The sequence below is a fragment of the Poecilia mexicana genome, unplaced genomic scaffold, assembly GCF_051168715.1.
Source record: "Poecilia mexicana isolate PSO_F unplaced genomic scaffold, ASM5116871v1 scaffold_2, whole genome shotgun sequence".
In the NCBI taxonomy this organism is placed as follows: Eukaryota; Metazoa; Chordata; class Actinopteri; order Cyprinodontiformes; family Poeciliidae; genus Poecilia; species Poecilia mexicana.
The window spans coordinates 8,994,917-9,019,466 of record NW_028263371.1 but is presented as its reverse complement, the minus strand read 5'-3'; the positions used below and the strand labels follow the sequence as shown (position 1 = coordinate 9,019,466).

At 39.7% G+C, this 24,550-nt stretch overlaps 2 protein-coding genes across 4 annotated transcripts; both read left to right on the top strand.

Moving 5' to 3' along the window:
• The first annotated feature begins 432 nt into the window (after nucleotides 1-432).
• On the top strand, nucleotides 433-9,494 carry katnal1 (katanin p60 subunit A-like 1). Of its 2 annotated transcripts, none has more exons than XM_015003377.2 (11): nucleotides 433-618; nucleotides 1,082-1,256; nucleotides 3,174-3,328; nucleotides 3,556-3,709; nucleotides 3,793-3,914; nucleotides 4,010-4,115; nucleotides 5,774-5,932; nucleotides 6,045-6,171; nucleotides 6,353-6,487; nucleotides 6,610-6,736; nucleotides 8,252-9,494. In XM_015003377.2, the coding sequence occupies exons 2-11, from the start codon at nucleotides 1,095-1,097 to the stop codon at nucleotides 8,448-8,450; spliced, it is 1,446 nt and encodes a 481-aa protein (XP_014858863.1). In that variant the 5' UTR covers nucleotides 433-618; nucleotides 1,082-1,094; the 3' UTR covers nucleotides 8,451-9,494. The 2 variants fall into 2 exon arrangements, with proteins under 2 accessions (XP_014858863.1, XP_014858830.1); XM_015003344.2 differs by having other exon boundaries at nucleotides 3,790-3,914.
• Nucleotides 9,495-11,220: 1,726 nt separating this feature from the next.
• On the top strand, nucleotides 11,221-23,984 carry tspan7 (tetraspanin 7). 2 transcript variants are annotated; one of them, XM_015003333.2, is made up of 8 exons: nucleotides 11,221-11,681; nucleotides 19,513-19,701; nucleotides 19,936-20,010; nucleotides 20,097-20,192; nucleotides 21,220-21,375; nucleotides 21,572-21,655; nucleotides 21,771-21,857; nucleotides 21,960-23,984. In XM_015003333.2, exons 1-7 carry the CDS (start codon nucleotides 11,616-11,618, stop codon nucleotides 21,837-21,839), a joined length of 735 nt encoding a protein of 244 aa, XP_014858819.1. In that variant the 5' UTR covers nucleotides 11,221-11,615; the 3' UTR covers nucleotides 21,840-21,857; nucleotides 21,960-23,984. The 2 variants fall into 2 exon arrangements, with proteins under 2 accessions (XP_014858819.1, XP_087866342.1); XM_088010216.1 differs by having other exon boundaries at nucleotides 21,771-23,984.
• The last annotated feature ends 566 nt before the right edge of the window (nucleotides 23,985-24,550 follow it).

Sequence of the window (24,550 nt, the reverse complement as noted above, 5' to 3'; positions counted from 1 at the left end):
AAGTGTAAGTGTGTAAGCTGGTTATTTCTCCTTTGTGCCTCTGTGATGATCTGTCGATCTACCCCCGGTGGAGATGGGCACCTCCTCCCTGGCGACCCTTCAAGAACAGGCGGAGAATGGACGGATGGAAATAAAATGGGTCTAATGTTGAGACTATCTCACCCAGATTTCAATATTTGACCTATTTTCAGCGACGACCAGCGGCCATCTCTTGCGTAGCAACAGCCCTGATGAGGCGTTTAATAAACCACGTACAAAAATAATTATTTCAATTCAGTCCAGTCGCTAAAAATGAATAGACTCGTTACACGTGGAATACTAATATAAATACACATTCTCCATCGATTTTTTAAAATCTTTTCTGCCTTCCCAATTAGCCATTCTCTTGATAATCTCTCATTCATGTACTGTGTTCTCTTCTTTACCATGTTTTGAACGCGCAAGTGAAAGCATCGCGGTAACCGAGACTGTCCAAGTTCTTCACGCGGCGTCTCTCTGCGGCCATGGTAACACCTTGCTCAACGTTGGACTGCTAATTCATTAACTACCTCACCAACAGTCGCATTTTGTGCAGGTGTAAAGAACACTTTCGCAAAAAAACGTATTGTTAAATGCACGGTACGTGTCTCGTCATTGTCTGCATGTGTGTTTAACGCTCTGTGGGAGGATTAGGGGAGTGTTTGCTTACTGACACACGGCGGCCAGTTGAATTTGTGTTTTTGTCTGTTGCCGTCTGACCGCGAATTAGCACAAAGCTAACGTCAAAGCGGGTGCAAATATGTTCGTACAGTAATTTGGGTGTTGAATTGTTTTTATGGTAGTTTTCCGAGCTGTTTGTTCACCGCGTTAAAAAAAGAAAAACAAATCAGTGTCCCTGTTATCAGCTAGCTTATTTTCATATAGCAGGTGTTGCTGTATAACTGATAGTAAGCTGCATAATTAGTTTAATCTTTTGACCATTTAACACTAATGAGATTTAATGAATTATTGTAGAGTTCCGTGGACTTTTCAGTAGCTAAAATTTGCAAACTCGTTGTTAAATCGCGCAGTTAATTCAGGAAATTGTTTGCTTTCTTTGCAGCTGTTTATGAAGCATGAATTTGGCAGAGATATGTGACAACGCCAAGAAGGGCCGTGAGTATGCCCTGCTTGGAAACTATGACTCCTCCGTGGTGTACTACCAAGGCGTGATTCAGCAGATCCACAAGCACTCTCAGTCCCTCAGAGATCCAGCTCTGAAAGTTAAATGGCAACAGGTCAGTCAACCTTCCCTTTCACTTTCCATTGATAATAAACTGCAGATCAGCAGGACAAATGCACTGGAGTCACCCTGGATTACGACTTGCTTTCCTTTCTTTTGCATAGTTTGAATGTAGGTTTTTTTTTTCTTTCACTACTACTACTGCCAGGCTAGATATATATGTTGTTCTATTATAAGTCATCTAACATGCTGGTTATTGGGTTTCTAGGAGTTTTTACAATATTGCAGCCTATAAAGCCGTCTTTCCATCCATCTGTCCAAGCACATACACTTGTCCTTATGTGTCTATCCTTCCATCCATTTACTTGTTCAGCTTCTGTCTGTCAACTCTCATCAATTTGTCCTTCTGTATGTTAATCCACCTGCCTGTTCATCCTTACCATTTCTGGAATTTGCAGGGTATATTTAAAGCAAGAGCACTAGCAAGAGCACTATATATATATATATATGTATATGTATGTGTGTGTGTAGTAATTTAAGAGGGAAGAACCTTTATACTTGCACTTTGGCTAAGTGCCCAAGCTGATTTCAGCCTGAAAAACATGGAAAATCTGCAGGAACCCTGTAATGTTTTTTTTTCTTTCTAATTCTATGCACATTTTCTAAAGACTTTGAAATAAAAATAAAACTAAATAATAAAAAGACTATACATTTATAAAATTTGTAAAAAAAAAATAAAAATACAAGAATGCTTGAGGAAGATTAAGCTGTAACTGTTAACATTGTGAATTTAAATTAGTTCCCTGAGCTGAGTAAAAGAGTCCCTTGTGCTCGACTCTCTCTCAGTTGAAGAGCTGGACAACACAACAGGAAATGACCCCAGATCATGAACAGAGCATTGAACCCCACCCCCGCACCCCCATCCCCTGCGAATCTGAAACAAGACAGACATCCAGTAGCCACTCAACGCAAGTGGGTAGCAGCCCTGTTGAAAAGGTCTGAAGAGTGAAGAAAGCTGTGATTATATAAAGCTAAAAAAGTGATTTTTCTTATTGGTTGCTATAAAAGTACAGCGCCAGGGGCTCTTGGATAAGACCGATGCATTCAGAGCAGTGATTCTCAAGACTTTTTCTAACAGCTACCACTTCAGTAAATACTGTACCCAGATTTCTGTTTTAAAATGGTACCACTTATAGGACATGGACTTATTTGTGTTATGTTGTAAAAAGAAAAACAAATGGTTTCTGTCCCATATTTACTCCGAAGTTGTAATTTTTGACTTTTAAGATGGAAAAATGAACAAAAATGCCACTAGAAGTTAGACTTCTTAGTGGAAATATCAGAAGTTTCTCACCTCTACCTCAAAATCCAATATGGCTGCCTGACATGTACAATTACCTGATGGCTTTGGTGGAAAAAATGATAATCTGATAATTTGCATCTTATCAAATCAGTTACAATGCTGCTACAGTGGCAAACAGTAGAGAAACACATTGGTATTGGCTTAAACTGCTAATATTTATTAGAATGGTAACTCATCTTATCAATTGGCAAACTCAACTGGTTTTCAAACTCGACCAGTTAAGTTGGGTTGGATGTCGTTCCCTGACTCGTTCTGTTTTAACTTGATGTAAATGGAACTGATCGTGACTCATTGTTGTCCATTTCTTCACAGTTTATGTATTTGTACTAACCTTAAAAATAATTTGGACTTGACAATCATAGGTAGAGTTTGTCTTTGTCGGTAGCTTTTTTTTTTTCCAACTGTCAAGTGTTCAAATCATATGTTGCTAATATTCCTGAATCTGTAAATTAAACTTCACTTGTCCAAACATTAAAGTGTTTCTTGAAACACTGCAACTTTAAAATGAACGCCTACAAACATTAGAGGCTGTTTTTTTTTGTTTTTATTTTAACTTAATATTAAGATTAAGTTAAAATAAATGACCTCCTTCCTTCTGTGTGTGAGCAGCTCAGACAGGAACTGACAGAGGAATATGAGCAGGTGAAAAGCATTATGGGAACACTTGAGAGCTTCAAGTCCGAGAAGCCAGTCGACATCCTTGTCCCTCTGGAGCGGCCAGAGGACCCGGCAGTTTGGCCCCCACCCATCCCAGTGGAACACAGGCGAGTGATGTTGTACCTGAATTGGCTGTGTGACAAAACGACACACTAAACTCCACAGGGTGTGATTTTGCATAGTCGGGTTTTATCTCTACAGCCTCCACTACATCACTATTCCACTTACAGATCTGGTTTTGAACGTTGGGGGGTGATTTCCTGTCTATTATTATTGCCACTGTTCGCCTATCAGAAATGATCGTTGGTATGTTTAACCGTCTGTGTATTTGCAGGAATCCTGTTGTGGTGAAGAGGCCTAACAGCGCAATAAAGCAGCACAGGAAGGAATCTCCTGGTGTGCAGCACCGAGGAGCAGGAGGACGCGCTCAGGCCAACCCCAGAGCAGAGCGGCAGGCCAACAGGGCCGCAAAGGCCAAAGATGATAAGGTCTGACAGCTGCTGTTGCTCATGTTTCGGTTGACCAGTAAATTAACATAGGGCGTTAAAGGAAACATTTGTTTTTTCAGCAGGGTAAGAAAGTGGACCCATTGGCGGAAGGAGAGCAGAAGAAGTTTGATGGTACTGGGTATGACAGCGACTTGGTTGACTCACTAGAGAGAGACATTGTCTCCCGCAATCCTAATGTACACTGGTGGGTTTCGTGTGTACTTCTTTACGTGTTTTGCTATTTTGATAGATTTTTTTTGTTTTGTTCTGCTCTCTGACTATTTTTTCTGTGATTTGTAGGGATGATATTGCTGATTTGGAAGACGCTAAGAAGCTTCTGAGAGAGGCTGTAGTGCTGCCCATGTGGATGCCTGACTTTTTCAAGGGAATTCGTCGACCGTGGAAGGTAGGTCTGCTGCACCGTCAAAAATATTGATACCCCTTTAGAATTTAAAAAAAAAAATTTTGTATGTTTTCATTTCAGTTTATATTATTTTGATTTATTTTGTTACCAATAAAAATCTAAAAGATGTGACATGCATTTCTATTGATCTTTCCCCATTAGATTGATATGCCTAAATAAAACGAGTTGCAAAATATTAGCCTCAAAGTCAGTGGACATTCTCCAAAAGACTTGCAGTGAAAGCTGGTTCTGCAAAGCATCGAGTCAACATTCAGAGATGAATTTGACATTCTTTTCATACTTTTGGCAAAAAGGTTTATGTATCATTTTCTACCTTTGTAAAATGTACACTACTTTGTGTTTTAGGTTTATCACATACAATTTTTGAAAATGTTTTAGGTTTATGCATGAATTTGTTCGTGCATGATGTGTTCACACAGTTCTAAATACTTATTAATGTCAGACATGTATGAGATGAGTGGATTGGCTCTGTTTAGATGTGCTGTGCCCAACTTCTTTGCTTTAATCTATTTTCTTGTAATTTATCAAAATTGTTTGAACCCCCGTATTTTCTCCCTGTTGTCATCTTATTTGTCAGCCTCTCTTTAGCCTCATCATGTGAGACCTTTTCCCTTCAGGCCTGCCATTTGAGAGTCAACACTTTACTGTGTTTTACAAGAGCTCAGTTCTTATCGTTTTTCTACTGTATGCACACATACGTAAGCATTTCAGGCTGAAAACAAAGCGGTGCTTATTTCTCTTAGAATGCTGCAAATGGAGCAAAATGTTAGTTCAGAAGGAAAGTAAGTGTCATTAGTTTTAACATTCAGCCATATTTGTCCTTAGAGTTTATAACCTTTATGATAGTCTTTTCCGTTTGTAGTGTTTTACCCTGGAAATCTTACATATGGCTAGAATTTTAAGACTTCAATACATACAAATGAACTAGAACACTTCCTGTATAGTCTTAATATGTAAAATCTAATATTTTTTTCCTATATGCGGTAGGCATTTCAGATGCAGTTAAACAGTTATCTTATCAGAATACAGCTTTTTCTTTATATTTATTTTGTTTTTTGTTTTAAAATCCCTAATTGTGGTCCATGAGTACTTTCAACAAGACAATTTTATTCTGGGTGACAAAACTCTTGGACACAGTGCCACAGATGGAGGATTTCAAGGTGATTTCTTTGTTATGTCTTAATCAAATCAAAAAATTGGAATCGGGGAGGGACAAACCAACACAATTAAACAGAATAATTAAAATTTCTTAACCGAATTTAACCATGCAATATGTCTCCATAACCCAAATAAAGTAGCAAATGCAAATAATTGTGCAAGTTTGTAGACGGTGGAAAAATTAGACGAGTGGCTTAAAAGAGACAAATATTCAGCTAGTGACTGTGTCTGCTGTGCGCGAGACTTAGATTGAAATCATTATTTTTACAATACGTTCCATGGAAAAAATTATTTTGTTACCAGTGAAACAATAAAAAAGGCAACAATAAATATCCCTTCATAACAGTTGCGTTTAGGAGTCGTCCTCAGGCACCCAGCCCTGGATTGTAGATCCTCCCAGTGGGACTGCCGATCAGCTACCTTCAATTACCTGCAACAGTCTCATCTGTTTATTTTTCTTTTTTTTACACTGCTCTCCTCAGGGCGTACTAATGGTTGGCCCTCCAGGAACCGGAAAGACAATGTTAGCCAAAGCCGTGGCCACAGAATGTGGGACTACTTTCTTCAACGTGTCCTCCTCCACACTCACCTCCAAATACAGGGGCGAGTCAGAGAAACTTGTCCGTCTGCTGTTTGAAATGGTGAGTGTTTCTGCAGACTGCTTTCCTGGCTGGAATATTAAACATTTCCAACCTGTCTCTTTGTTTACCTGCATGTGTAAAAATATGTTTTCATCTTTTTTTTTCTCCTTAGGCTAGATTCTACGCTCCAACAACTATCTTCATCGATGAAATTGACTCCATCTGTGGCAGAAGAGGGACGTCAGACGAACACGAAGCCAGCCGGCGTGTTAAATCAGAACTTCTGATTCAGATGGACGGTTAGTGGACCACAGGGGGGGAGGTTGTTGTGTGTAGTAGCTGCTGATTGAGTGGATCAGCCAAGAATAAAAATACGAATTCAAAGTATAAAACCTGCCACAATGTGGGCTTTTATACTTTTAGAGTTAGAACTGCTTTGGTAAAACTAGTTTTTCCAAAGTAATTCTGCGAGCTTTTCAGGTGTTGGCGGCGCCTTGGAAAACGATGACCCCTCTAAAATGGTGATGGTGCTCGCCGCCACGAACTTCCCCTGGGACATCGACGAGGCGTTGCGGCGACGGCTGGAGAAGCGGATCTACATCCCGTTGCCCACAGGTGACCTTTCAAGCCACCGCCGTCCAACTCGTTTCCATGCAAAACGAGGACGACTCATACTGATGGATCCGTTCCCTCTTGAAGCCTCGCCTTAACGTCTGACCCGTTCTGTCCGCATGTAGCCGTGGGCCGTGTGGAGCTTTTAAAGATCAACCTGAGGGAGGTGGAGTTGGCTCCCGACGTCAACCTTGACCTCATAGCGGAAAAGATCGAGGGATACTCGGGAGCGGACATCACCAACGTCTGCAGGTTTGTGCGTACTCGGGACAACGTGATCAGATGTTACCATTGAAGATCTGTCTTGTAGAATACACAGCAATGTGAATGCTGTCTTAAACTTCATCCTCAGGTATTCAGAACCTTCTTTAAAACAGTTGTAAAAAGTGTTCGCACACAGTGGTGTTGGCATTTATCATCAAGGACATTAAAACTGATCAGTTAGATGCTGCATATGACTTGAGGCTGGGACAGAGGCTAACTTTCTGATAATACAACAAGATTAAACATGAAGCCAGAGCTTCAGGGCAAATCTAACTCATAATCTAATCTGTGACGGGACTTGGAAAATTGATGTTCACAGAGGTTCTTTATCCTGTGTGACTGAACTCGAGCTGATTTACGCAAAACAAATGGCCAAAAGTTTCACTCTCTAGTTGTGAAGCCTGACTAGAAATGCACCACACAGTTTTGTGATATTTAGTTGTAAAAATATGTTGAAAACATTGAATCCATTTCACAATTTTTCCATTTCATTGTGTTGACCTAGTTCCCATGTAAAATCCCAATAAAAATACAACTTGTTTAAAATTGTTGATTAAAAGAAAAAAAAAACACATAACTCTTTATGCAACAGAACTCGGTAAATCACATTAAGGATTCGTAATATGATGTGACTGACCCAAGGTGAGTCCAGCACTCAGAATCGTGTAACCAGACTGTTCTTTTTTTTTTTTTTTTGTAATTCTCTGCTTTATGTTGGAAACCAATCACAAATAAATTTAGTTATTTGATTTTTTTTCCACATTTATTAGTCTCCTTTACGTAGTTAACCTTAATATACCGACATTTATTCTATTTTAAATTCTTATCTCTTAAGGACCAGCTGTGCCTTTGTGAGTCACAGCTTCAGGGTTTACCAAAAAAAACAAAAAACAATTAAGTAAAAATGTTTAATTATCTACAAAGTTTTATTTAAAACAGAAAAGCAGAAATTATTCCTACTGCTGCTGAAGTAAAAGTCCTGTTATTAATACTTAGCGATAAAACTTATTTTTATGCAAAAACAAAATATTTTTTAGGAACTCATTTCTCGGAATATTTCTATTACTTGTGTTTCTTTCCGATTGGAAAACTTCAGAACAGCCAAATTTTCTTGTAAAAAAGGAAATGGTAAAAAAAAGTTGTAATTAAACCACGCAACTGGCAGTTCCAAGCAACAGATGGGAGAGGGGCACCACTCTCGCATCTCTCTTTTCCATTTTCGGAAATGAATACTATGTAAATAGATTTAGTTTTCTCTTGGTCTGTGGATTTGTTTTGCAAAAGCTCTGCAGGGGATTTCAGGAATGTTCTGTTCTGAAACTATCTGTTCATTTCTTAAATCATTGCTTTAGTGACCTTGTGTACTTCATTTAGAAACAGCGTCTAGCTTTAGGCAGCATTTCTTCATAGAAACCGCCCCATCTTATTTCTGAACATTTAACTATTAAAACACTTGAGTTCCTGGATATCTGGTAACCATCTTTTCTGCCGTGTCTGCATCAGAGATGCATCCATGATGGCCATGCGTCGTCGAATCCAAGGCCTGAGCCCGGAGGAGATACGAGCCCTGTCTAAAGACGAGCTGCAGATGCCCGTCACCATGGAGGATTTCACTACGACTCTGAAGAAGATCTCAAAATCCGTCTCTGCCGCAGACCTGGAAAAATACGAATCCTGGATGGCAGAGTTTGGCTCCGTATAGAGAATAGATGCAAACTCGCACAGTTGGACCAGAGGGTTGAAAAGAGAATTCCCAGCTTTGAAGTGTAAAGGCTTTGAAGAGGAGGAGAACTGTAGAGTGAGCCAAGAAGCACATCAGGGATGTTGAAGTTCACATCAGAAGGCTGGCATCTTTGACAGAGCTTCATAAAAACTTTGAGAAGCTCCACTTCTGCTCTTTTTTTTACATTCCCTCCCCCTACCCCACCCTTTGCACTATATAGGAAGACTTCTGATATCTTCCACCTGGGTAACCTGAGGGATGTCAATATTATTAAGCTAAACATTTCTGACCTAAGAAAGATCTAGTAGTTGCCTAATAGTCAGATAGGAAAAATGGATTTGTTCTTGTGAAACATTCAATCTTGTTCATCTCTCATTAAAAAGGAAAAAAGAAAAGCCTGGCATACAGCATCGGACCTTACTTCTGATGACTTGATATACAATAAATCTACAATTGTAATCAATATTTTAAAAAGAAACCGTTAACAATGCATCATCCAAACAAAGCTGTGTCCCTTTTTACAGCAAAGGCAACTGTTGACATATTTTTTTTCAACAAAGTTCAAATTGTCACTAACCCCACAAAAACGTGGTCGGCTTTGCATTTGCAAGATGTTCTACAAAGCATAAAGTTTATGTAGCATAATTCAACACTCAGACTCAAGTATTGTAATAAATTGCTGTTAGCAACTTAAATCTGTCATATTTGTATGAAGTCTTACTTCATTCATAAAGATTGTTGTCTTAAAGAACTGTATATATATATATATATATATATATATATATATATATACACACAGCACTTTAAATGTATTTTCTTAAAACTTCCGTTTGTTGACTACTGACTGAACTCTTGCGTTTTAGTGACATGTTTGCTTTGTTGTGATTATTTTGTTGAGCTTTTTTTAATTTGTCTTCAGTTTTAGATTAAATTTGGACATATATGTAGAGCATACAAATGTGTTTGCTTACTTTTTTTTTTTTCATTTTTAAATAAAAAGAAAAAATTTGTTTTGACCTGAAACCTTGCCTGCTTCAGTTCTCCTGTGGCGTACCTCAAGGCTTCATTCCTGAAAATGACATTTATATGATCCCAAAAAATAGACCTAGTTTATTTTTAGTAGGCTATATCATTCTGAAAGTGACTCCACGGGTCTCTGGACAAGCAGTTCATCCAAAACGGTGAAGCCGAGAGTCCTGACCATCACCAGCTTAAACTGTTTTACAAATAAACTTGCCTCGCCTTAAAATAGAAATAGGACAGGTTTTCATGGTTCTATAACATTGGGTGTAGTATTTAATTTTGGGTATTGGTTGCTTAAAGTCAACAAGTATGTTTTTAGATTTTCATATCACAGTTGTTGAACAGGCGGCAGCTCAGTTGTTAATAGAAATGTGTGTATATCATAAACTTTGGGTTAGAGAATTACTTTCATGAGTCATATGAGTCAAATGAATAATGTAACGGAGAGTGACCTGGTCTGGGAGCCATGCAAGCCACTTGATCACTCAGACTCTTTTATTACACAGCCATGCTGTGTTGTAGCCTGATACGAGACTGAATATTTAACCTCTTCCCCTCTGTTTACAAGGAGCCGGGACAGATATAGAAGTCTGGTACATTTTGTTTTAATGTTTGCAATGTTAGTCTGTGTCACACTGGAATGGCATCATGTGTGGAATGAAAACCTGATCAATTAATTTCAACATTAATGCAAACTTTGATAGCCAATTATGCATTCATGCTACACATTTCCTTGAACTCTGTTTTTTTTTTCTCCTGAATTCTGATTATTCATGTTTTAGCTGATTCCATCAAGAACACTGAACTCTATCTTCAGCTGCTCTCCTGACATTTTGGTAGTTTTTATTGCTGCGTTCTACGATAGCAAATATTCTGCTCTTATGTTGTCTTTCATCTCTGTTCATATCTGCTTTTCTATATTCAGTCATTCGGTATAAAAACATATGCACCATCTTCGTATTAACTCTTGACAGCTTCCCTGTCTCTGCTGAAGAATAACATCCCCACAGCATGATGCTATCGCTACCGTAAGTCACAAAGCACCCGCTGTGTTCATGGCAATGAACCAAAGAAGCTTTTATAAAACAGCAATATTTAAACTGGGATAACATCGCACACAGTTTGGACTCTAATTACTACTTAGATCACTTCTAAAGAGTTTTTTTTCCCCACTGAATCTTATTTTGGATATTGGTGCGAAGGGGACTGAACATTAATGCACAGCACAGATTTTCCAGTTTCATTCATAAAGTCATGGATCAAAGTATGCATCAGTTTCTCCCCACTTAGCTTCACAGAAATGCACTACTTTGTTGGTCACTTAAAATACCAATAAATGAATGGGATTTTGTTATTGTAAAGGGACAAAATATGCAAAAGTTCAAGGGTGGTGGACTCTCGATTTGGCTTTTTCATGTCTTCTAGTTTAAGGGGAAATAAAATGATTTGACATTAACATTCATTTGACAAAACACGTTTGCAGTTCAAAACCATAATGCATATTTACATGTAATAAAAGCATTGTCTTTATGATTATTATTTTTTTAACTGTTTCAGGTTTAACACAGATTTAAGTAACAGAGTGTAAACTGATTGGTTTGAACATGATTGTTTTTTATGGAAAATGTGACGAAACGAAATATATATATATATATATATATATATATATATATATATATATATATATATATATATATATATATATATATATATATATATATATATATATATATATGAATATATTTCACTGTTCTGAACGCGTGGGTTATTTTTATTTTTTATTTTATTTTTTTTTTTTTAATGTAACCTACAAAACCTCGCTAGTGCGCATAGGGGTGTTTTCAATGAAGTAGAGGATCTATATGTTCCTCCGCCGCTCAACAAACTCCATGCTTCCACAATAGGGACCATATTTGTCTCCACAGTGTCGGAGGGGTGTGAGGGGGAGGAAAGAGCTGTTTGATGCTGCATAGAAACTAACAGCGCAACCTGCGGGCGGACAGTGACGCCGTGCGGCCGCATCCGCGAAGGACGCAGCGCAGCGCGACCAGCCGCGGAGACGTTTCTGTTTTTTTCCGCTCCTGTTATCGCCACAGCGGCTCGATCCGACACAGCACCACAATGGAGACCAAACCGGTCATCACCTGCCTTAAAACGCTCCTTATCGTCTACTCCTTCGTGTTTTGGGTATGTAGCCTCTTTTTTTCTCTCTCTCTCTCTCTCTCTATATATTTTTTTTTCACTCCCTCACCTTTCCTAACCGAGAACAAATCTTGCCGCTCCGCCTCCGCCGCTGCTGCTGTGCGTGTTTTTGTTGTGCGTGATGAAAGGCCGCTCGGTCCCAGCATCAGCGATGGATCCGTGCTGTTGACTAACCCCCCCCCAAACCCCCCCGCCAAAAAAAGAAAAAAAAAAAATCACGGACTGAGACTAATAACGCCGCGACTCTGTTTTTAGCGTTTGGAATCGCCTGCAGTAACTCCTTATGTAACCGGGGGTCTAAGGTTGCTCATTTATTGGCAGCTGGGCGTCAGCGCGTTTTATCTCACACTGTAGCATCATGGTCGATGTGAGCGAGGTGGAGGGAGGAAAAAAAAAAAAGATTAAAGAGCAGCATTGAAGGCGCTGCATAGGAGACTGGCCTGTTTTCAGTAGGATACTGTGCATTTTAGTGTTGCTCCAATACATTGTTAAAGGGCCGCTTTATTTACCCAGCCTCAGTGCTGGAATGTAACACCGTTAATATAACCCACTTTCACTTTGAGTGGGATTATCCCCACAGGAAGTCTCTGCTTACACTACCATCATTGAATATATATTGATTGTAAAGCTACAAGCTACTATTTTATGCTAATATCTACCAAAATATGACACTAGTATAGGTCAAATACATTTTAATGATTGGGTTGCTTTAACAAAAATAGGTTGAGATTTATAAAAAAAAAAAAATACAGCATCCTAATAAACATTAATATGCTATAGTTAGATCAAATCAACAATGGTAGTGTCTATAGTCCTTTGTGGACAAATAAGTTGCAGATGAGGTGGAGTTAAAAGTGAAGCCAGCGTGAATATTGTGCTGTTGATATCCCAGCATCACCTCAGTGTCGGTGTGTGAACGAGAAAGAGACGAGTCCAAAAAAACAAAAAAAAAACAGAAACTCAATCTGGGTACACAACTTTCCCAGTCTTCACAGATTTTGCAAACACTTGGAGTTTGAACTAACAGGTTTTTGCTGGGTTTTTTTGTTTCACAACTGAAAAAAAAGAAGAAAAAAAAAAGAGAATCAGACACTTAACTGCACCTGCATCCCAGACTTCAGGGTTTGTCAAACCAACTAAAGCAAAGGTCTAGCTTAACACACCAGTTGACTGTTTTGAGTTTCCACCTACAAGACGATGTCGATTCTTTGAAAACTAAATCCTAACTAAGTCACTGGTGAAATAACCTGTTTTACTTTAGAATTTGATGAAACTTTTTAATTTAAAAGGATGACGAGTTTTCTTTTTATACTAAAAAAATGCATCTCGTTATTTATTTTAGATGTAATTCTCTCTACTGTGTGTGTTTTGTTTTTTGCTTATCTCTCTTATCACTATGCGTTTTGCTGAGTTTGATACAGTAATTTAAAAAGTTGGGTTATAGTTTGTGCTGTAGCCCCTGTAGTTTTGAGTTTATGGTCGTATGGTTACAAAAAAAAAAGGTTTGAAACAAAACCACCTGCAGCTGATGTTGTGTCCTATCCAGACTGATTGTGTATTTTCCCAACTGGGAATTATGGGTAACGATGGACACAAAAAAAAATCTGATCATTTGTCTCCAGCCTACGACAAATCTGTCATCTGGTGGAGCTTAAATTAGAGTTCCTGCTCCATCACATCAAAAGGGTCTACTGTTATTTTGGTGTCTGATCAGGATGGCTGCTGTCTTTTGAGGTTTTTGCCCCACTGGAAGGAAACCTCTGGGCAAACTCAAGACAATATATCCTTCAGCTTATGCAAAAATACGATATGTATTTCACTGTTGTGGAGCCTCCTTTTACAGGACAAGTGTTATCATATCAGAACCATTGAAATCTGTGAATAATTTGCACCTCTTTAAAACAGGAAGTGAGCAGCGCATAAGGATGATGACGCGTTATCAAAATATAGCGATGGGTTATCGCTGTACATGAGGCACAGGCAGTTTATTTTTATTTTTTATTTTCGCAAAAATGAACATCTCTTGGTATTTCTTGTTACTGTACCATTGCTTGAATCTGTTCTTGGCGCTCGGCGTCTGTGTCGCGTTCCATCGTTATTTTGTCCAACATATCAGCCGAGCCTTTTTTTTTGTAACAAACTCACCATGTAAAACCCTTTCACACAAATTACACAAATGATTGGCAGATTGAGTTAGGCTGCACGGTTTACGTATCAAACCCGTCCAGTTTACATCAGCTTAAAATAAAACCCAGAGAATTTACCAAAAAAAAAAACAAAACAAAGAATGAAACCAAGACCAAACAAAAACAAAAAATTACATTAGGATTTCTAAGGCTGTATTGTTACAAGTAGCGTGGTGACAAGTCTGAGATAAAAGAGAGGAAAATGGGCTTCCTTTTGAGTGTGTACTACAGATTTATCTGCACTGTCTGGCTATCTTGCTGTTCTACAGCAGAGGAAGCAAAACATAAGACACACCCTGCAGTATAATGCAAACCAGTACAGCACTATGGGACGTCGTTTATTTTTCCAGCATATTGAGCCGGTACATCTGGAGCCTTATTTTTAATAAAGGTTTTATACTACAAATCATTAATAGGGTTTGGTTACTATGCAAAACTGCATTTATCAGTCAAGACAAGTCAGATGTAACATATTTAGTCTTTTTTTAAATAAATTCAGCCAGACTAGTTAACAATCTCTAGAGAAGTTGTCTCTAAACCAAAGACCTTAACATACCAGTTGTTGCTGCAGGCAACAGTGTTATCAGTTACTCCACTGTGCCCCTCCCCATACATTTGTGACAGTCGATAAAAAATATGCTAACTTTATTGCAGTCTTATAATTGATAAAGTTCTATTGACACTTGCAGCAGCAAGTAAATAGCCAGACCACTGAGGTACTGCAGTGGCTGTTGGTGAGCATTATAATGTAATGATTTTTACTTCATATCCATCCTCTGTCAATACAAAGCCACAGTAGAAGTCTGAAAATCACTTTTGGTCAGAGAATCTTGTTTAAACTAAAGTTTAACATGACTTTAGCTGATTTTTCTTTCTCTGTGTCTGAGCTAAGTGAAAAGAGAATAACTTGCCTGCCGCTGCAGTCTGTAGATGGCACTGATTATAACAAGAATCAAGAATCACTGAAGTTACATTTCTTGCAAAACAATTGAAGTGTTCATTCTGAATAAATTTTACTCACAGATGCAGCTCCTCGAATGGTTTATCATTTTCGTTGGAAATGTCAAGAATTCATTCTTCAGACTGATGTTAATATAACATTTAAATACAAAATTAAAATAGAATAATCTCCTTCTAATCTATTTATTTAACCTCCCTTTGGGATCAATAAAGTAGATCTGAATTTGAATTGAATTGCGACCATGCAACTGCAAGGTAAACAAGAGGAGTTATGGGGTAATTGCAAAGTTTCATTGGTTTTGGTACGACTCTTCTGACACAGGTTCCTCTGACTCATTTCCAGGAATAAGGTCATTTAATTAATCTGGAAGTGATTTACCCATCAATAATTGTTTTAAGAACTCATTATTATGCTTCCCACGCGCTCTGTGAACCCCGACTAACATGACTGAATACCTTTTCCTGGATCTCATTAAAGCTAAATGTTATAGGAAAGCTGATTTCAGCCGTCAGGTTTAAGTCCTGCAGAGCCGAGAGACGGAGCTGAGCAGAGCCGCAGTCACAGACGTGGACTTTTTATATTTAGTCGGTGGTCCACGAGCGCACTCTACCATAAGAGCATCGGGTTTCAGGCAGCCAGAGTGGAGGAGAATCTCACAGCTTGGCACAACCCCCCTCGCCCCCCAACTCTGAGGGCTGAAAAGCTGGTTCCGAAATAGGAGAGGTGTCCAAGTCTCGGGCCTGTAGGTTTCACTGTCTCGTAGCTTTGTCGTGAGCTTGTGAGGAAGTGGCACCATTCTTTAAGTACACGCCAGGGGACAGGAGACGCAGAAACGCGGAGCAGGTGTTGCAGTCGGCCCCTCGTCCTTCGTGAGCATATTTTGTTATCGCACCTTCTGTTTCTTTATTAGGCCGAGTGGGAGGCGAATTGAAAGAGAAGCGAAGGGAGGCGGGGTAGGAGAGGAGGGGAAGGGAGAGGAGGGTGACCCGTTTTAAACTCAGCGCTGTAACCACGGTGGTCGGCGTTGAATTTCAAACAAAACATGCGAGACGGGGGGCGAGAGGCGACGAGGGGTTGTGGGGCTCCAAAGAGGGAGGAAGAAAGAAAGAGCGTCTCAGGGTGTTTGGAATTCAGCCTCAGACGTGGAGCTTCAGTAATCCTCCCCAGACTTCAGCCCCTCGGCGGCTTGGAGAGCTGCACTCCAGCAACAACACCAAATTGTTTGTTTGTGCGAAGCAGCAGCTGTTTGGAGGACAGGATCATGTACGACATGATTAGAGAGATTATGATAATCAAAGGTAATACTCACTGACATAGCTCCCTGTGCTGGCCGCCTCAATCACTGTTAATAGAAATACTAATAATAATATTACTGACAAATGAAATCGTCAGCCTTAAGCCCTTTAGTTTATCGGGGCATCGACTAAACGGAGAGGAAGGCTTTACTTAAAAGTGCTTTAGATGTTTTGTTTGTCTTTTATTATATGTTGGTTGACTTCAGACCATAATAATAAGCTCCTGTCTTTTAATTGTTGGATTGGAATAAAAATGTTTACATTTATTGGCAAAAAAAACAATAACATGAAGGATTTTTGATTTTTTTTTTACAATCAACAAAATATTAAAACTAAATCAACTAAAAGAAAAAAAAACATTTCTAGAACCACCTTTCACTGCACTTAGAGCTGCGAGTCATTTGGACTACTGCTCTTTACGCTTCCCACATCTAACAACTGAAGGTTTTGAAAAGTAACTACAACTCATTCACGTTGGTAAAGACTACAAATGTAGACTTTGCAGCTCATTGATTTTCCTATCATGTGGATGAGTCACTGTCAATGGTCTTCACCCGTTCACATTTATGTAAACAAAACTTCAAAGACTGAAGGAGTTGGTTTGAAACCTGGAATTTTATCAACTATTTTTTTTAAAGATCAGAAGCAGAAAAATGATTTAATGGTGGGAAGTGTTGTAAGACGCACTTTGCATGAAGATGCCTTCTTCTTGAAAGCGTGGCACTTAAATTATTTTATTTTTGTTGGGTTCCAACTTATATTTTTGTTGTTTTTTTTTTGTTTTGTTGCAATTTTAATGCAAAAATTGGATTTGATTGGCTGTTCTGGATTATGTTGAAATTAGGTTTCGTCATCTTTTGTAGAAAGTTGCCATAGCAACACAAACTTGTTGACGGAAGAGGTACATTCTTACGGGTGGTGGAAGCTAACACATGGAAACTGTATCAATATAGAAGTTTTTTTTTTGTTTATATGTATCTTAAATTACTAAAGTTAAATGTCTGACAGCCTGTTAGGAATCCACCAATCAGTGATACATTTTTCTACCAGAAGTGAGGGAAGTGTTACCCACAACTTCGAAGAACCTTACTTGAAGAAATTGAACTAACCTTTTAAACCAGGACTTTTATTTGCCCAACTTTTATATGCCATTAGTTTTTGATAAACCGCTCCGTTGTAACTCTGGTTGAATATTTTTGAGGTTGTTGAACTGCTGGAAGGTGAACCTTCACTCCAGTCTCCAGTCGTATTCTCTGGATTGCTCTGCCCATCTTTCCATCATCTTTGACCAGTTTCCCTTTCCCAGCTGAAGAAAGTCATCCCACATTTCCTAGAGGGGAAAGTGCTGTATTGTTGTGTACATTTAAATGTTTGGAATATAGGCAAAAACGTTAAAACTGGGTAGGTTTGGTACGTCCCCCTACATCTAGGGTAGCAAACATGGCCCACATGGTCAGTGATGAATTTTGAGCGTGACGTCATCACTAATAGATGTCATGTCAACACATTCTTCCATCCTCTCATTTGCTAGTTGTTGTCCTAGTTTAAGAATTATGCACCAAAATATAAGAAACAACAGATATACAATGTAAATACACAGGCGCTCTCTCTCTAGAATTATTCATACCACTTGTACAGGTGAAAATTCGTTCATTTTTGTCGCAGTAGTATCATCCTACCCTGAAAATCTGATGAAGATCCAACCTTTGGTTTGTGAACAGAAATAAAAACCTCGACTGTGTGTGACGACATCCTGTGTGGGCTTCCTCACCTCTGCATCTGACTGCCCACAAGTTGTCAATAACGCTCATTTTCACCAGTTTTGCTTACTTCAAAAAATATTCCTTTACGTGAATAATATCAACACACACACACACACACACACACACACACACACACACACGCACATGCACACAGTGTTAAGACTGAAAGGTAAAACAACTGATAGTGGTACAGCAATACTAACAAATGACTGAATATCTTCAAGCTTTTGGACTGAAAGAAAGTAAAGTCGATCATGTAATGCAAGGCTTTTTGAAATACCAAAGCAGCATTAGGTTAATCATCACCCAGACTGGTCATTTCTAGACATAATTATGACTCTTTCTTCTATACCTGGTCTGCAAATTTATGCAAATTTATATGAGTGCCCACATTGTATTGCAACACGTTACTGAGGACCTTCACTAAAGATGCAGGCAGAAGAGACAGTTGGTAGCCTCTTTTGCAATGTGTCAATAAATGTTCAAACACTCATCTGTTGACATATGCCTGCAGATCCAGCTGCAGATTCTCAGTTGGATTTAGGCCTGAACTTTGAGTAGGCCATTCAAATACATAAATATGCTTTAAAATCAAACGGTTTCGCTTAGATGTAAACCTCCATCCTGGAATGCTTTGCAACCTCCAACATGTTTCCCTCCTGAATTTATTTATGTTTTATTTTGATTACCGTTTCTTTTTGGTACAAACCAAAAAGAAACATAAAGTGTATTTATTTATGTTTTTTATTTTTTATTTTTTTATTAGCGTTTTTGAATGTAAGCCAGAGAGATTGAGACTCATCTGACAAAAGTAGCCTCTTCCATATTTGCTCTCCCCAATAGAATCTAAGATGGCTAATTTTGAAGAAAGCCCTCCGAAGCTACAGACAAAAATAAATGTGAGAATCTCCGGCGCGTTAAATAAAAATAATTCTGTCCCCTTTTGTCTCTGAACAGCACAGTTTAGAGAAAGGGGCCGTTAAAAGTAGGGAGGCGAATGTCACGCTCACATCAGTTTTAAAGGAGCAGAGAACATTAGCGCCGAGCGTTCCCTTTGTAATCAGAAGGTCTGGCAGCTGGATGCTGAGCAGCCTCGTCTCTAGCAGACAATGGTTAGCAGGATGAGGCATCCCTCGCCGGAGTCGGATCATCCGCAGCCGTTCACCGCCCCGCTCTGTTTCCAGCGCCAGCGAGACAAGCCCAGCTGAGACACACGCTGCTTCATCTGCCTCGAACAACGCGCTCTTTTATCCGCCGCATTCATTTGAAATGCTAAAAGAGGCGCAACAGGAGGAAGCGTCTCGCCTCGGATCAAAGAGCTCCTTTGATTTGATGTTCTCGTGCGTGAATGTAGGCATATTCACGGAGCAGGTGATTGGCACCTCGTGCTCCTGATGATTTTCCTTTTTTTTCTTCTTCCTGTCTGCTATCTTCCGGCTCCTCCTACTACTATAATTGCTCTCCTTTTTGATCCACCTTGATCCCCATTTCTTCGTCTCTCCCCCTCTGCGTGCCGCAGAAACACAACTGTTGAAATAAGTGCCGAGAATAAGGCCTCTCCTTCCCTGCTCTCACTCGGCTCCCTGTGCCATGTCTCTTTCAACCGTTTAGATAACGGGAGCCATCCTGCTGGCAGTGGGAGTCTGGGGGAAGTTGATGCTGGGCCCGTACATCTCCCTGATCGCCGACAACTCGACCAACGCCCCGTACGTCCTCATCGGCACTGGGACCGTCATCATCGTTTTCGGCCTGTTTGGATGCTTCGCCACCTGCAGAGGAAGCCCATGGATGCTGAAGCTGGTAAGAACCTGCAGGTGTTGCTCTGCAGTAAGAGTGAGAAGTGCTGATGAATTAACCTCAGGTCGCATGACCTTTATCCTGAGTGAGGATATGAGTTGCTCAGTAGGTCCTTCTGGGTACCTTGTTCGCTTAACCGTGGTTATGTGAGAGTAAGCATCGAAAGGCGAATGATATTCACCTCAAGGTTTTCATGTTATCAATGCAAATCTCCTGCTTTTGTTCCTCTTCGTGTAGTACGCCATGTTTCTCTCGCTGGTCTTCCTTGCGGAGCTTGTGGCGGGGATCTCTGGATTTGTGTTTCGTCACGAGGTCAGAGTCGCTTCGAACTGCAGCTTTTGCAGTTCTGCAAGTCTGTGTCGACGTGTCGGACTAAGTGTGTGTTTGTGTCTTTGCAGATCAAGGGAACCTTTCGCAGGACTTACACCGATGCAGTCCTGAACTACAATGCCAAGGACGAGGCGAGCCGTGCTGTTGACTACTTGCAGAACAGTGTGAGTGGTAACATAAAGCCGAGTCACAGACTCGGAAAATGATACTGTCTGCACTTTAAAAGGTTGGTTACCTTTGATGAAGTGCTTTACGGCCTGCCTCTTAATCACACAGGTATATGAGATATAGTAGGCTAGCCTGCAGTACACTCAAAAATGTTTACAAAATCTTAATAAAGGAGCTGAAATGGAGACTTTGCAATTTCGAGTCAAATTTACGTGGAATTAGGCTACAAGGACAACTTGAACTCAAGGTCTTGGACTCAAGTTGTGCTTCAGCCACATGAATCAGATCTTAAACTTACCCTCAGAAGATTCTCCACCTAGAGACTATGTCTGGCACTCCATTGTGGGTCTTAGTCTCACAAGGACTTCAAACTTGAATTATACTTGTGCTCTAATGACTTGAGTCTCAACTTGGACTCATGTCTATGCTGCACAAGCAAAGAGTTCAGACTTGCTTTAGACTGGTGCTCTAAAGACTTTTGTTTTAACACCAAGCTCAGGTGCTTGGGTTTTCTAAACCATGTTTATCCCGTGAAATTGGGTGGAAACACACCAGTGAGCTAAGACTGAGTAAATGATTCATTTGGTCCTCTCTGAGTCACCGTAGTGTATACAAATTATTCTGGTTGTCATGGTAATGGTGCACACAGTACGTATGGCTCTCTGTATTGTTTGGCGGCATGTTCAAGTTAAAGTAGTACACATCACCTAGTTTATGCTACCATGTAGCAAGCAGATTGCAGTTTTGGCAGAGACGTCCTGTTAAAGGGGTGTTTTACTTATTAGCCAGAGACTTACTAAAGGTTTTTAACAACCTGTTTGTGTTTGTTGTAAAATCATATCTATGATAGAGGAAGACCGGAGAAAGGTGCGTGTCCATAAACGACAGCACCATAGTCCCAGAAAACTCTTAAAAGTTGTCAGTACTAGTGTGTTTTTTTTTATTGTCGAATTTTTGCCTGTCTGACTCAGAGAAATAAGGTTTTTTTTTTCTTTTTTTTTTGTTTGCTTTTTGGGTTTGCAGCTGCGTTGCTGTGGAGTTTATAACTACACCAACTGGTTTGGCAGCGTGTTTTACCCCTCCAACGGTATCCCTGCCAGCTGCTGCTTTAACTCCTCTGATTGCAACCCAGACGATCTCCGCAATGCCACTGTAGCGCCAAGCAAGGTCTACCACCAGGTAGGTTCTGACTGTTGACCTTTTTGGGGTTTTTTTTATGCTTTTCCAAAAATAAATGAATCTCTTCAAACCTCCTGGCTTCTCCATACACTAACAGCTGCCTCAGATACTCTCCCATATACCTGTCTTGCCTTTACTTTGCGCATATAACGTGTCCCTGTTTCCTGTGCAGACTAACATGCCCCCTTTGTTTCAGGGCTGCTTTGAGTTGGTCACTTCGTTCATGGAAACCAACATGGCCATCATTGCTGGCGTGACGTTCGGGATCGCCTTCTCGCAGGTTGAGAAAAATGTGCAAAACAAATAAATGGTTCATTGCGATTTGCAGTGGTTCATCGAAGCTCACTTTGTGTGTGTGTTTTTGTTTGTTTGTTTGTTTGTTTGTTTGTTTTCAGCTGATTGGCATGTTGCTGGCCTGCTGTCTCTCCAGGATTATCACAGCCAATCAATATGAGATGGTCTAGCTGATGTGACCGTGGCAGGTGAGACGCAGTTATTAAACTTAAAGCGCATCTCCAAAAAAAAAAAAAAAAAAAAATTAAAAACAAACTACTCCAACACTAAAATGTTCTTTATCTTATCAGGGAGATGGAGAGAAGAAGAGACAAAGCGTCTTGTTGCAGGACTGAAACGAATTCCCAAAACTCCCATCACGCACCTGCATCGGAAGCTGCCTCCGTCCGTCTCTCTGCCTGTGATCTCATTGTAATATCTTTATGTAACTTATTGTAAAGCACCATTCCTCGACTCGCTGCAGTTGCATCAAAGCTTTCTGTACCACGCACCACATCGACGCTTGACGTAAAAGTTGCTCATTGGCGTTTTTTGTTTTTTTTCTCTGATCGGTGCGGCAGGGGGAGCAGAGCGGACAGCGTCAGAAGGGCATTACTTAAAAAAAATCTGAAAGTAACCCTTCCATTGGTAGGTTTAGTTTTCCATTTGTCGTTGCTCATCACTGTGTATTCCTGTAGGGGTCGTAGTCTTTTGTTACTTGATTATGTGCACTAAGGAGGAGATGTTATGTTGCTAAAGGAGGCGAAAGGGGAAACTGCTGTAGAGTATTTTTAACCACGATAATGAGAAATATTTTTTTGCCCATAGTATATGAAATTTAGAAAGCCAAATAAGTTAACAAATTACTTTTTAATTCTCACTGTGAAACAAGAAAATGCATGTTTAGGCATAAGATGGGTAAAAAGGAACTAATATTGAAGCTATTTAGTCAGTTTTACATGTGAAATTTATTAATCAGAGTTTGAAGAGCCCATAAAACCTAATGTCGACACCAGACATAATCTAGGGAATCTTTATTTAGTGGTATCATGAAAGTTACAATATTAAAACTTGTCCCACGGTTCCTATGATTTAAAGAAACAGAAGGGAAAAACTTCTTTCTGGCTATTTTCGTCATCCTTCCTGGCTTGATCCAAACTGACCTTGTTAAATATGACAACTTGCACCTGGCATTAAAATCAGGCATGCAAAATTCTTGCAGTTTTGGATATAGTTGTGAACAGGTCTCTTCAGACTCTGAATGCATTTTGGGACTTAGCCATACTTTTGTTTCCGTTACCATTGTCGCCTTGCGCAGGCACCTACGTAGGACACTGTCAGATAAAAAGAACAACATCTGAGAATCACTGTTTGGATCTGAACGTACGTAGTTCATGTTAGGACTCTGTCGTGTGGTCGGTAGGACGTGGGAAGAGATTTAGATCGTAGGATGCTGCTCGTCGATCCGAGAGTATAGTTTTTAGCATTTTTCGTAAAGTTTCTGCTAAGCTTTGGTAGTGTTTACATTTTAGCCGCTGTCGACAATTTTCCTCTTCGAGCGATCGGGATGTTAAGTCATTTTCTTCTGGTGAAACATTCAGCAGTCTGTGTGTCTGCGAGCGGAGAGATCAGTGGGAATCACTCGGCGAACATCGACGACTTACGGTTGTTCTGTGTAATTCATCGACCTGCTGCTGCCATCATCGTCCTCATCTGTAGATATGTATGGGAAATGTAATTTATATGACGTGTTGTTTCACAATCTAATATGCTAATCAGTATAACTGTCGTGTCACGGTTTTTTCAATCCACATCAAGCTCTGAGTCAGTATTTGTTTGATAGTTTGTAAGAAACTTGCACTGAGAAAAAACAAAAAACAAAAAAACTAATAATTGTGGCTGATGTTTAGTTGAGAAATAATGCACACTTTAGCTCTAAACTTATTATGGTTTGTTAGTATTTCGTTTACAGCTTCGCCCAGATGTTTTCGATCTCTCTTTTTATGTCTGTGTGTGTGTGTGCGTGTGTGAGTGTGTGTGCGAGCATTTAGTAGACGTTGTGGCTCCAGCTGTGATTTTTTTTTCCTCTTTTGTTTTGTTTTGTTTGGTCAGTATTTAATTGTGGCGTTTCCTTATAAAAATCTGTAAATTTGATTTGTGGTTGTATGTTTTCCTGCGCTCTCTTCTCCGAACTTTTGTTCTGTAAATACTAAACTGTAATACCATCCAGCTTACACTAGGGGTCACTACAGGCCCAAGAAGAACCGCACCATGCTGTCTACTACTGACTAAGTCACCATCAGTGGTCTTATTATCAATAAATATACAGAATAACAGTTTTGCTTGGTGTAAATTAATTTCTGCCTTGTATAGATTGCTTTTGCATGGCGACACAGTCATTTATTGTCTATTCAAATCACTTTGCATATAGAAAACCTGCCACTGCAACACAAGTGAATCAGTTTATCACATCAACACTTTATTCCTGTGATTTTTTTTCGGGGGGGGGGGGGATCTTTACTTTTTGCTCCTTATTTAAAATATTATTTGGGATGTACAGGGGTGGCAACATGAGGTTGCAAAGGTATTTTTGCTGCAGACGTCATAAGACGTCCATAACGTCTGTGGAAGAAATGAACCAAAATTCCAGCAAACTATAATGTGAAGCTTGATGAAGGACATGTGAATGTTTTACTAAATTTGGATTTAAAATAGTTTATTTGAGCTAAGATATTTACAGCTTAAGATGATTTTACAACAAAGTTTCTCCAATTACCAAGAACCCCTTGGCATTTCCGGTTAGCTGACCTTGCCTCAGCCTGCAGGTTTTTTCAGGATAGCCATGGGTGGGTAGGTTTTCATGTTTCCCCCTTAATTGCGCAGATCCAACATCTTATCACTG

What these genes read in the sequence shown, in the direction of transcription:
- tspan7 (XM_015003333.2), top strand. Translation starts at nt 11,616, where the DNA reads ATGGAGACCAAACCGGTCATCACCTGCCTTAAAACGCTCCTTATCGTC. An exon ending in GATTTGTGTTTCGTCACGAG is followed by an intron (nt 20,011 to 20,096) that starts GTCAGAGTCGCT and finishes GTGTCTTTGCAG; the next exon opens with ATCAAGGGAACCTTTCGCAG. An exon ending in TCGGGATCGCCTTCTCGCAG is followed by an intron (nt 21,656 to 21,770) that starts GTTGAGAAAAAT and finishes GTTTGTTTTCAG; the next exon opens with CTGATTGGCATGTTGCTGGC.
- katnal1 (XM_015003344.2), top strand. Translation starts at nt 1,095, where the DNA reads ATGAATTTGGCAGAGATATGTGACAACGCCAAGAAGGGCCGTGAGTAT. An exon ending in TGAAAGTTAAATGGCAACAG is followed by an intron (nt 1,257 to 3,173) that starts GTCAGTCAACCT and finishes GTGTGTGAGCAG; the next exon opens with CTCAGACAGGAACTGACAGA. An exon ending in GAATTCGTCGACCGTGGAAG is followed by an intron (nt 4,116 to 5,773) that starts GTAGGTCTGCTG and finishes TGCTCTCCTCAG; the next exon opens with GGCGTACTAATGGTTGGCCC.